The sequence below is a fragment of the Siniperca chuatsi genome, linkage group LG2, assembly GCF_020085105.1.
Source record: "Siniperca chuatsi isolate FFG_IHB_CAS linkage group LG2, ASM2008510v1, whole genome shotgun sequence".
In the NCBI taxonomy this organism is placed as follows: Eukaryota; Metazoa; Chordata; class Actinopteri; order Centrarchiformes; family Sinipercidae; genus Siniperca; species Siniperca chuatsi.
This window is the reverse complement of record NC_058043.1, coordinates 24258059-24271212: the sequence shown is the minus strand read 5'-3', so window position 1 is coordinate 24271212 and position 13154 is coordinate 24258059. Positions and strand designations below refer to the sequence as shown.

The 13154-nt window shown below is 38.7% G+C and overlaps 2 protein-coding genes across 4 annotated transcripts in view; one reads left to right on the top strand and one right to left on the bottom strand.

Annotated features, from left to right (window-relative positions):
- Nucleotides 1-13154, top strand: part of LOC122862279 (cytosolic 10-formyltetrahydrofolate dehydrogenase-like) — a 28310-nt gene that overhangs the window by 4680 nt on the left and 10476 nt on the right. Inside the window, exons 6-9 of the mRNA XM_044167647.1 lie at nt 1071-1160; nt 2048-2185; nt 12526-12651; nt 12760-12851. Of these exons, the coding sequence (XP_044023582.1) occupies nt 1071-1160; nt 2048-2185; nt 12526-12651; nt 12760-12851 (446 nt within the window). The remainder of the gene's footprint in view (nt 1-1070; nt 1161-2047; nt 2186-12525; nt 12652-12759; nt 12852-13154) is intronic.
- On the bottom strand, nt 3170-11744 carry LOC122862301 (zinc finger protein 182-like). 3 transcript variants are annotated; one of them, XM_044167714.1, is made up of 2 exons: nt 11336-11744; nt 3170-5440 (listed from the first exon to the last, which is right to left on the bottom strand). In XM_044167714.1, the coding sequence occupies exons 1-2, from the start codon at nt 11532-11534 to the stop codon at nt 4665-4667; spliced, it is 975 nt and encodes a 324-aa protein (XP_044023649.1). In that variant the 5' UTR covers nt 11535-11744; the 3' UTR covers nt 3170-4664. The 3 variants fall into 3 exon arrangements, with proteins under 3 accessions (XP_044023649.1, XP_044023640.1, XP_044023657.1); XM_044167705.1 differs by lacking the exon at nt 3170-5440 and adding an exon at nt 6238-8779 and having other exon boundaries at nt 11336-11701; XM_044167722.1 differs by lacking the exons at nt 3170-5440; nt 11336-11744 and adding exons at nt 6238-8779; nt 9815-11322.

Here is a 13154-nt window from a genome sequence, read left to right as displayed (position 1 = left end):
ACAATACGTTTCTAAAGGTGTGACAAAAACTCAAGAAAATTCATGTTTACAACAGAGTTTCTCATACATTTGCATATTAATGAGAAAACGTTTCAATGCTTTAAGGCTATCTTTAAACTGCTTGGAGGAGGTAACATAATTCAGATTTTTTAAATAATAAGAAACGTGTAAGACAGGTCCCAGGCCACCTTCGAGCCAGTGATGTTCGGTTACATGGTCTCCATCCAAGGCCACACGGCCCCCCAATAAGAAAAATGTAATATAAGAGCTGTAGAGATTAGTCGATTAATTGATTAGTCGATCGACAGAAAATTAATCGGCAAATATTTTGATAATCGATTAATCATTTCACACATTTTTCAAGCACAAATGCCAAATATTTGCTGATTCCAGCCATTCAAATGTGAGGATTTGATGCTTTGTCATATGTGATAGTAATCTGAATATGTTTGTGTTTTGGACTGTTGGTCAAATAAAACAAACAATTTGAATACATTACCTAGGGCTGTGGAGAAAGGGCATTTTTCACTATTATAGAGAAAAAAATGTAATCGATGAATCTGAAAATAATCTGTAGATTATTCGATAATGAAAAGATTTGTTAGTCGTAGCCCTATATGTAAGTTGTAAAATGGGATTTGAAATATGTCTCTGAGTTCCAGAGCAGAGGGGCCCTGACAGAAAAAGCCTGGTGCCCTTTAGTCTTGCACTGAGACACTTGATATAAGGGATCATATATTTGCTATTTTTCAGAGCTTATGGCAAACGTTGCTATTGCGGTTGCCAAATATTTACAACAGCTTTCTATAAAATCATGTTTAACTGAGAGCATGATTTTGCATGAATTTGGTCACTGACTACGGAAACAAAAAAAGGCCATAAAGATTTGAATCTGCAACTGAATACCTAATTGGGAAATGTAATCATAACCTAATGTTGAAATTTTAAATACCACTGAATGTAAAGCATTGAATTATTTAACTTTAAAAACTATTTTTCTTGAAATCAAGAATTCAAACCACATAAATTCAATTTCAAAAATGTGGTCTGATCTCTCTGTCTGCTGGCAGATTGACTGGAACCAGTCTGCTGAGGCTCTCCACAACTGGATCCGCGGAAACGACAAAGTGCCCGGTGCCTGGGCAGAGGTTGATGGACAGGTAACTGGACACTCTGTCCGTGCTGAGAGCAGCCAATCATTCATCTAGATTCTTTGTTCCTTTGTCACACCACTGGACTGTATTTTTGAATGTTCGGTTATAATAGAATTAATATTTTCTATTGATATCCTATGATATAGGTAAATCTTAAAAACGCAAATATTAAGTTTTTCATAATTATAAATTTTGCATTAGAGGCATGAGAGTATTATCTAGTGATGGCATCAAGTAACACACTTTTATAGCTGCTCTGATAGCATTGAAAACTGTATTGAAAAATGTATTTTCTCAGTCACTTCAAGTTACTGTGAGTGATGAGATCCTACATGAACAAACTCATTTCTGCTTAAATTAGAACAGTTGTTGTTATTTCACAGCAGATATTCCTGTATTTCTTTTTTTTTTCTCTCTCTCTCTCTGCTCTTCTCACTGGTTTGAAGTGAGCGGGACTCCATTGGAAAAAGGTGATGCCACGCACTTCTGTGCACCAATCAGGATGTAGAAACATTTGAATCAGAATGTGATGACAGTTGGTGAATTGTTTGATCACTGTCAATCAAATCTGATCAAACCACACCCACACAGTCCTGGTGAAGCAGATTAGTTGAGTTTTTCAGTGTTAAACTCAAATGTTGTTGCTAATTTGACTATTAAATGATACAGGGAAATACTTGACAAGTTTGCAGGGCTTTAACACTGCAGAGAATGCCTGTAGCTGTGAGGGATTTTTCAGCATAACAACTGAGGGGGAAAAAAGAGTGAATTGAGGATTTTGGCTGCTGTCAAACAAACACACACAAGTATTTCCAATGACAGTAACAACTGTTGAGTTCTACTAGATATTGTCCTGAGCAGAGTCATGCTGTTTTGTTTCTCTCTTCCTGCAGAAAGTGACTTTCTACGGCTCCACTCTGGTAGATAACAGCACTCCAGCTAACGGTCAGCCCCTGGAGATCCCCGGAGCCAGCCGACCCGGCATCGTCACCAAGGCGGGCCTGGTGCTGTTTGGCAGCGACGGCAAGGCGGTAAGTGAATTTATTAAACTGGGGACACACTTAAGTGTTTCTTCACCAAATTCCACCAGATTTTTAAAGTCAAAACCAATAAATGATGATGGGTACAGAAATGTAATATGTATCTGTACTGAGTTTATTATTGTGTAAATAGCTGCTCCAGGAGTCAGTAATGTTCTTTTTTAGTTACTACCACAAAGAGTAACTTTATGTGCTAAAAGATGGTAGATTTTTACCCTGCTGTGTGGCTAATGCATGGACACACGTTTCTACAAACTTAATAACAGGCATAGTAGCACACAGTTGCCAGGGTGCAGCTTAAAGCTGTGGATAGCCAGATTTTTATATAAACACCCAGGCTCCTTATCAGTTTAAATGACAAGATGTGGCTTTAAGAGAGAAGAGTCCTGCTCCCACTGACCAAGAAACCCTAGATGGAACTTGTGTTTCCAAAGGGCTGTTATTCTGGTGTCAGTTATAGCACTGCTGTCAAATTTTTCTTTCCTGTGCCATTTTAAGACATGGAATACGTAACATCGCTGGCTTCGTCTGTCTGTTAAAGTGATGGCATTTAGTCATTCAGACACAGGAGTCTTTTACGGTAGCGTTCCTCATGGCGTCATTCAGGCATGGCAGCACATTTATGGAAAGCTGCATGCTTGTGCGAGAGGGAGCAGGAAGAGAGAGAGTGACAAATTAAAACTTTACCTCAGAGAAACCTGGACTAAGTAACAATGGCAAGTGAACCTCTTTATCACCTCGACGCCACCAGACACAAGAAGACATGGTCTTGGTCGTCTTATCGTAATGTAACCCACAGCTCTTTCTCCATCTTTTGTCCCTCATGTTGCTTAGAGAAAATCACTACAGTTGTTGCAGCCGCAGTAATCTTTCTTAAAAATTGTGGTTACTCTTGTACTGCTACATTACACAAATATGTGATGCAGACAAAAACTACAGTGATGCATTTTTGCCATACATTTTCACACCTGAATGGGTTTTTTTGAGCTTTATATTTTCATATCCACATAGGTTTACAACAGGTTCATAATAAGACGTAACTTTGGCAAAGGAGAAAAAAAATACAACTGATCAGTACTATATATATATATATATATATAAAAACAACTTTACAGTACAACATAGGTATCAGTAGTTGACAGACGATGTACCACAGTTGTATATGTTATTATGGTGCACATTCATTAGATTTAAATGTATTTTAACGCAGATTGAATTTAAAGGATTGATAGTAACTGAATGAACATAGACATCTTTTTTGTATTTTTTAATTAGTGTTTTTTATGCTGCAGAGTGAAATTCTGGTTCACCAGAGGTATAAACACAGAGGAAATGGTAGTTATAGAACCTAAATGTCCAGCACATCAGGAGTTTAGTAAGTGGTCCACAATTTCAGAGGCAGTACTAAAATCCTCCAGCATGCTCCTTTAGTATTCTGTAGTCACATGACCTCTGCATTTGTAGCATACAGATAGCACTTCATCGTCTATTTTTGTGTTTGTGTGTGTGGTTTTTTGTTGTTTTATTTTTTACTACCAAGTGGCTGGTTATTAAACCTCAACACATTTGTGGTACTGACCAAACTGTGTCTGTAGTAGCAAGTATCGAAAATTAGATTCATAATTTACTTATTCTTCAATCAGATAGTTCCTGATTTAAAGGAATAGTTTGGGCAAGAAAGCAATAAGAGTATTTCCTAAAATATTAGATGTGAAGATCGATATCACTTATTTCTGTGCGTGTGTGGAGCTAGAGCCACGAAACTGTTAGCTTAGCTTAGCATAAAGAATGGAAGCAAGGGTAAACAGCTAGCTCTGTCCAAAGTTCAATAATACACCTATCAGCACCTCTAAAGCTAAATATTTAATATATTATACTATTAGCTATAAATCTATTATGTCTTGATGAACTGCAGTTTATTCCTCAACAAGACTCCAGGAAGCCACTGTGCTATGTCACTAATGTTTGTCCAAGAAATAGTTACAGCACGAAACTTCCCGTAAAACCACAGTTTGTGTTGTTTTGTTTTTTTACATTGATGTTTGTGTACGAATTAAACAAACAAGTTAAAACTTGTTAATTAGTGAGAGGTGTCTGTAGGTGTATTTTTGAACTTTGAATAAAACCAGGCTAGCTGTTTCCACCTGCTCTCAGTCTTTATGCTAATCTAAGATAATCCACAATTGCAAACTATTCCCTTTAAATAATAATTTTTTCCAATTCTAGATTGTATTTTATTTAAGAAAAATTCTTGTATGGCTATTTATGTTTAACATTTAACATTTGAGAAGTTTGGCTTTATGTGGAGAAAAAAAGGATTTTGTAGTGTACTGTAATTGAAGTATCGTTCTGGTATTGGTACCAAAACTCACTGGAGCTAGTATCGAAAAATGTCAAAAGATACCAAGCCCTTTTCTCAGATTTTAGAATATATGCAACATGCATCATTAATGACGCCTGTTTTGAAGTTTTAGGCAGGACTTTTACTCGTGGACAGTTTGATGCCGTGAACTTTTCGCATGTGCCTCTTCATCAGCAGCCTTTCGGTAAATAACTCCTCACAGTCCCCACATTTGTACGGTCTCTCCTCTTTATGTTTGGCTAACACGTGTTTCCTCAGAGTTGAACCTCTGTTGAAAGATTTGTCACAGATGTGACAGCTGAAAGGTTTCTCTCCCGTGTGAGTTCTTATATGTTCTGTCATGTGTCCTTTCAGTTTAAAACACTTGCCACAGAAATGGCAGCTGTAGGGTCTCTCTCCTGTGTGTACTCTCATGTGGTTCTGCAGATTGCTCTGACAGGGTATGTGTTTGCCACATATGTGACAGTCAAAGTTTCCCTTGCCGTCATGCGACTTGCTTTCATGCGTCTTGAGGTGCCATGTCAGCACAGTTTTTTTGGTGAATATGTAGTTGCATATGTGGCAGCGGTACAAGGTGGTACTCGTCCTCTCTTCAGAGTGGTTTGGATCCTCCGCAGGGGTTTGCTTTGTCTCTCTGCTCTCCTCTGCTGCTCTACAGTCCTCTAACTGCTGCACTGTTTTGATGAGTTCTTTCGTCAAGGCATCGCCATCATCGCTGTCCTCTTCTGAAAGTTGCTCCTCGTTCCCGTTGATCCAGAGTTCCTCCTCCTGCTTCTCCTGCATCTGGGAGGGTCCTGGCTCGTCCTGGCACACTCCCGGGCTCCACTCCTGCTGTTTAGGGGGAATCTCTTCCGCGCATGTAGGAGGAGCTGGCTGTTTGGCATCTGCAAGGACGGAAACGGAAATGCATTACACTTGCAGTACACATCAAAGTCGTCAGCTCCAAAACAGTGCTCCCATCAATCCATAGCCATCAGGAATTTTACCTTTTTTGAGATAGTTCTGATCAGCCGCCTCAGAGCCACATCAACTTCATGAAGGTACAAACCAGTCAAGAGTGGAAAACAGGTCTACGCAATTCATTGAACCATTTTCTTGTGTATGTGTGTTACAATGACAATCAATTAATGTTTCATTTTAAGGAGTGAATTTAAAAGATGCGTGTGCTGTATCTGGATACATAAAGGCGCGTTGCCTTGTAACCACCTTCTATCGTGCAGTATACAGATCTTTCCTGAGTCTTAGCATTGACCTCTTAAGATTGAATGCAAATTTTCACACGCACGTCATTTGCTCAAATGGACTCAAATTTGACTGCTGGAGTGTTTTTGGAGTCTGTGTTTATTCTCTTCAAACTGCCCAGCTACCGATTGCATAGATATTAGCTGTTGTTAGCTAGCATCGTACACACCGTGTTTGTGTGACAGCTCACATTGTAGATTAATAATGGAGTCATAAAGCTTCATGTTTCAAACTTTTTGCTCAAGTTGAAACATTAACAGATAACGCGAACGCATCTTCACCAACATTTGAGCCGTCTAGAGCAACATGCCTGTTTCCCACCATTCGCGTCTTTCCATTGGCTTTGTATACGGTCGTGCTGCCTCTAAAACTTGCTTCATAGTTGGCATATTAGCAATGTGTTGTTAAGATGACACAAGAATAAGTTAGCAAATGCTGGTCAGAGTTAATCAATCAGTCAAACTTTATTTGTATAGCACCTTTCATACAGGTTAGTGCAATTCAAACTATGAAATCCCAATACAATTACAATTTGAGCACAACTGATACATTAGCATTATCAGCACATTTTAGCTTATCACACATATTGGTTTTGGCCGATAAGTAACAAGAAGTTGCAGTACAGAAAGATGTTTGACATAATTTAGCAACACTGTTGCTAAGCATTGTTTGTCCACCAGAGAGAGAACATTGACAAATTAAAATTTCAGCTGTAAAATTTCAGATCTTGGTCTTCGAAAGAGTACTCCACCAATTTAGCATTTGACTCCTATAACATTATCAGAATCATGATGGACAGCTTAATAAAAGTGGATATTGTGTTTTTTATTTATTTTTTTTTATTTTCACGCATTCTTCTTCCATGTCAAAACCCGGTGCTTACATTACCCACAATGCAACTATACCGCTCGACAGTTGGGTCATGGATTTGGCTGTGTTATGCTAGCAGCAGCTAATGTAGCCTCCAGCCTCTAGCCTCAAGCAGAGATGAGAAGCGGGCTACAGAGGTGTGATAAACTCGCTTCTTTCCAATTCCACACCCCCGGATTTCTTTCATTTTCAAACTTGTAGTCTTCAGACTGTCGCTGACTCAAGTGACTTGAGGCAAGAACTTATCAGACTTCACAGAGCTCCCTCTGGAGACACACAAAACTTTATACAACTTTTTCCTCATATGCAGTAGAGCTTCCCAACCTGCAAACAGACTTTGATGTGATCAGATTTTTAGCTGCTGTTAATTTGCGCTTTAATAACTCAACTCAGTCATTATTTCATACCTCCACTCATTTCCACATATATTGCTCACAAACTCACAATAAAAAAAATTGCAGCAGTAATTACATGTAGGCTACTGTACGTTTATTGACATTGCACTTACATTACAGGCAATATATTGCAAGCCAATAAGAACAAAGTCACATATGATTTGAAGGCAGAATCTAAGGAAGTACAACTGTCAATAACAAAGTTTAAAAAAACAACAACACAGTGCTAAAGCTATTTTTTATAATAATGAAAGTGCCCTTGAGATGTATTTTATTTGCATGTGTAGCTTTTTACACTCAGTCAAAGTCCAGCAGTAACTATTTGCTTTGTACTTTGACTGTTTCTGTATATTTCTACTGAGCATGTTACATGTTAGATTTAAAGCATATTGCAAGTACAGCGACTCATCAGGAGAATCTAAATCAAGTATGAGAAGTTTTCTCTGGAACAATACCCCCCGTTAGATCAGCTGAGTCTGTAAAGAGCTTTAAAAAACTTCTCAAAACCTATTTTTAACATGTTTCCTTCCCTGCAACGGGGCTGTAATTTATTTTTCTGTATATTGCCTATATATGTATGTTTGTTTTTTCTGTAGCCATATCCTGTGCAGCACTTTGTAACTTTGTTTTAAAAGGTGCTATATAAATAAATAAAAAATGTACTTACTTACTTAGAAGTTGTATTAGTGCAGTGGATCAGAAGTGCTAATTTGGGGAAGCAAGTCAGCTGCAACTTCAATAAAAATACAATCATAAAAAGATAAACCTACAAAGAAGCCATCAGACTCAGAGTAACCTCTAAACGTTAAACAGTAGTCAGCATCAGCATTGCTACAGCAACAGTATCTCATACAGAGAAGGTGACATCGTGGACCATCTTCATGTGCTGTTTGAACACAACAAGCAGAGGAAAGCGCTGGCTGCACTGCATGCACTTGAACGGCATGTTCTCCCTGTGTTTGATCCTGGCGTGTTTACTCATGGTCGAAGATCTGTTGAAGCTTTTCCCACAGATGTAGCAGGTGTAAGGCCTTTCCCCAGTGTGAGTCCTCATATGTTCTTTCATGTGACCTTTCAGTTTGTATCTGTTACCACAAATGGGACAGGCAAATGGTTTCTCGCCGGTGTGTGCTCTCATGTGGCAGATCATTTGACTCCTGGTGTCTGTTGTTCTACCACAGACAAAGCAGGTGAACGCTATGTTGGCGGACTTTGGTAAACTTTTTGTTGCATGAGTTGCAAGGTGCAATTTTAACTCGACTTTTTTCAGAAAAGGTTGACAGCAAATATTACAAAAAAACATGTTTTTCTTCTTTGTATATACTGGAGATACTCCAAAGGATGGCAATGGTTGGTCATCATGTGATGGTATCTCGTATTCTATGTGCTCTCCGACTGTTATGACTTGAGTTAGGCTTTCTGGCGCTTCGTATTCGCCGTGCTCTCCAACTGTCACAGCTTGAGTTAGGTTGTCTGGCATCTCATTTTCTTCATGCTCTCCAACTGTGACAATCTGAGTTAGTGTGTCTGTAATGCTGCTGTATGCCGGACATACAGGTGTCTCCACAGACCTGGTCCAGGGTTCGGCCGGTTCCTTTTTAAAGGGCAGGATGACGGGCTCCTCGTTGGCCTCACTGAGAATACATTCCTTCCGTATCTGCTGCTCCTTAGCACAAACCTCCTGTGTCGGTGGGGGCAAATCGATCTGCCTTGAATCTGTAACAGTGGATAGGAAAATGTTTTGGTAGCAGCTAGAAAAAATCACTTCTCTGATCACACATGAACTAGATGTTGGGGAAACTTGAATGATCCCCAGCGGTGACGTCCTAACAGCAGCAGAGAAATCAAATGCAAGTTATGGTTTGACAACAGTGAGTAGCGACTTTAATAAAAATGCACTTGCAGCACACCAAACATTAGAAAACACAATAGATAGAGAGCATGTGATGCAAGTGCGATTCACAAGCTCACATGATTACTGCATATATGCATTATGAGCTATTCATAATATCATAATCAGAACTAAAAACTGATGTAAGAAACAGAAATGTGTGCAGAACAGTACAAGGGAGACTGTAGGACTTGTGAGCTGGTGGAAACTTTCTATATCAATCTACGCTCTATCTCTCTCTGAGAAATGTTCTCAAATAAACACCTGAATTATTCATAGGTAGTTAGCAAAAGGTGATAGAAAGACCTCGTCTCAAAAGGTAAATGTGAATTTACTTTATGAAAGGAATCAAAGTGATCACTGCACAGGAGGTGGTAATCACATAGCAAGGTACCTGAGCAAATGCAGTTGTGATTGGGTAAAATGGCTCTAAATGCAACATAAAACCAACACTCCACATCCACACTCAGAAGGCACTGAAATGCTAGTCAGTATATAATACTGCTGTCACATTACTGGCTGTCTTTATTCCTACTGGCTTTAAGGCTGAATTTTGCATCTCCTTCAAGGTGAAAAATGTACAATTCAGCGCTGCTCACACTCAGCGTGTGATTAGATATTGTCCAGCTTTGTTTCACTCCATCAGGTCAGTGACTTTACTTTCTCCCACAATCCCAACATGCTTTTTGCGAGCCACTCCTCATAGAAAACCCCACAGTCCACAGGTTAGAATTATACAAACAGGAAATTACAAAAGAGATACAGTTACAGTAGTTAAGAGTTACAGTATTTGACATCACATCAACAAATTCATTAGCACATGCTCACTAGTACAGTTTAATTTTTCATAGCAGGCTTACGATTATCACTTAAAAGTCTGTGCACGTCCATCGGGGAGAACCTCACCAATCATGCACCAACATCGCTTGTTGTCTGACCACCGGTAATATCTCATTAGTGATCAAAGTGTGGAAACACTGGAGCAAAATGTTAAACACAATGAAGGAACACACATAAAATGAGACTTATGAATGAATCTATTGCCCCAGTGCATGCTGGGAGGGTTACCAAGTTCCCAACACACCTACCTCATGTAACTGCAATCACATGATCGGCACTCAACCAATCATATGAATGCTGATCATGGTTTCACCCACTCTCTACTCATTTAGCCTTTATTTCAAAATAAGTGCATACTGTTACTTAAGATAACTTAACAAATCAGTCCTCGAGCTGCTTTCAAATAACCGAATTAGCTGGATGAGATGATAACAGCATGTTAGCTGGAATTAATTAAGCCACGTTTGAAGAACAGGGCCCAGTTGTCTCTATAGGAACATTTAGCTTATTGTTTCACAGTTGGATGTTTAAAACACGGGACCATCATCTCACTTTTAAATTTATTTTTTCCCTGCTTGCAAGATCGGAGTTTTAGTGTTGCTATTGGTGACTCAAGGTCATTCAGGTTTAAGATGACCATATTACTGGGCCTGTCCCAAGGCTATGTGTTTTTCACTATTTTATACAGTCTATGGTTTTTCATGCTTACTCCTACCGCATATCATTTGTACATTTGCATAATAAATGGGTTTTGACATTACATACATTTGAATATAGCTAAAATAAAGCACTTATTTATATTTAATGAGCCGACTAACAATTTGTGTACATTTTTTTAATCTACACAAATGTATGTACTTTTAAATGTACAAAACTTAAATTAGTGGTTGTGTTTCAGTAGTGAGAATTCATCAGTCAGCATCAGTGAGGCATTCATCACCCACCCTCCTACATGTGCCCTCTTTCACCAAACTGTAAGTGGGGGGGAGAGAAGTGTCAACTCAAAAAGTTGATTTAATAAAATTGGATACTGTTACGTGGATCAAATGTATGCCGAATTTACCAGTGTGTCCTTCAAATATATATTATCAATTATATATGTTCTACAAGGAGTATATCCTGATAGTCACTTTTAAAAAGTAAGTATTTAGATGTGCATAATTTAACAAGAACATAACAAAAACATTCATTTGTTTTCATGTTGCTGCAGTGTCTTGCTGCGACCAATATGATAATTTTCCTTTTAAAATTTGGCGTGGTACTACATAAAACGTATAAATAAAGTTTTACTTTGAAAATTGAGGGGACATGTAATGCTCGTTTCTTGTCTTGTTGTTGAATCCCCCTGTCGTTAAGTAGGAAACGGTAGCGGGCTAACATGGCTTGCTAACGTAGCTGAGTGTAGCAAATACAAAGCCCATAACTACCTTTTACACGGTATTATCTGATGTGGTTTGGTTAGTTATTGGCTAATTATAATGTTAGCTAACTGGCCGACGGTAAGGTGCAGTGTAATGTTAAACTAAGAAACATAACGTTACCTGCCCTATTTAGTCTTATTTCTGGTTTGTAGACCAAATCCAGCAGCCGCTGCAACCTCTGGTTCTCCAGTTGTGCTCGGTACACCTCCTCCTGGTAGTCTATTATTGTCTTCTCAACGAATCCATAGATGTCTACCGCAGCTGCGGTTAATCTTTCCGTCAGAAAGACGTTGAATGACTGAAGTGCAGCGTTAGCCATCGTGCAACCTGAGTTTTAGCTCTGTTTGCAAGCTGTGTGTACAGTGTGGTGTACCAGCTTATGTCAAGGATATAATATGTCATACCGCCACCTACTGTAATGGACTGTGTAACTGTTCAGCTAAAAAAAAATTTTTTGTCAGAAGTCCAGATAGACTGCATTACCATATTCACACATTTTATAACCAATCCCCACATTGAATTTCACCTGACAGAATCAGAAATACTTTATTGATCCTCTATTGAGGGGAAACTCTTTTGTTACAGCAGCTCACTATCACATCAGTGCACACAGGAATAGAAGCAAAAAATATAATACAGGTCAGATAAATTAAGTACCAAGTGGGTATAAGTACAAAATTAAAATAAGTGTAAAGTACAGAGTGGATTACCGGTTGATGATAAGTACGTACGTTATAAAAATTCAATGTAATAATATAAGTAATAAGTAGTAGTGCATGTACTGTCAAGTTAAGTGTAGCTTATTAAGATGATTATGAGAAGGTGGATAATGCACAGCAGTAGTAGAAGTATGAATAAATATCAATAAATCACTTTTTGTTGCAAGACACCATTAGCCTTTCTGTTACAAATACTTATTTGTAAACTTGTAAGCCTGTACAGGAATGTCATAGGTAAACCAGCCTAAAGTTTATTTAGGTTTTCAGACTTTCATAACATTTGTGGGTACAAATGAATTCACCATATCAATTCAGGACAGATGACTCAGTAAATGCACATTTCCTGCAGGTCCTTAAAATGTTATTTAAAATGACCCTAAACAAATGTCAGCACACCGAAAGGTGATAAATAAGAATATTTCCATTAACTCTAAAATACACACAGGACTTGAGATGTTTCCTTTTGTTGACTCCATTTAATACATTCCTCCTTCTGTATACTTTATACACAGACTGAGACTACACAACTGCTAATCTAATGTTAGCTTATCTAAGCTTCAGCCATTTATTTAATGCGCTCCTTCTCTGCAGCTGTTGGTGAAGAATCTTCAGTTTGAGGATGGAAAGATGATTGCTGCAGCACAGTACTTTCGCTCAGGGAGCAGTGCTGCTGTGGAGCTTACCGAGGAGGAGAAAGCCTTCGCTGAACAGATGAGGGTAGGGCCTCCTCTCCTACTAACTCTAGGGAAGTTGAAGAAAATCTAACTGAGAAGTTGTCCACTAAAAAATGCCCCATGCTGACTTTTTGACAATGTTTCCTCACAGGCAGTGTGGCAGAGCATTCTGACTAATGCCAGTCAGATTGAAGACTCCACTGATTTCTTCAAGTCTGGTGCAGCTTCCATGGATGTGGTCAGGTAATGAGAAAAGGGTGAAAGATGTGCCACCAGCATGTTTACATCAGTGGTTCAGAGTGAAATATCTTGAAAACAATTGGATGGATTGCCATGAAATTTGCCACATATTTGGTGATCCCCTGACTTTTCCTGTAGCGCCACCAGCAGATCAAACATTTCACTTATTCAGTAAAATATCTCAACATTTACACAATGGCACAAAATTTTGGACAGACATTCATGGTTCCCAGAGGATGTACAGTAGTGACTGGTGATCCCCTGACTTTTCCTCTAGCACCACTATGAGACTGGCATTTTTGGTCT

Excerpts from the sequence above, each read along its gene's own strand:
- LOC122862301 (XM_044167705.1), bottom strand. The coding sequence starts at position 11,534 with ATGGCTAACGCTGCACTTCAGTCATTCAACGTCTTTCTGACGGAAAGA. Across the intron at positions 8,780-11,335 it reads AATAAGACTAAATAGGGCAG|ATTCAAGGCAGATCGATTTG; the intron begins GTAACGTTATGT and ends CCACTGTTACAG.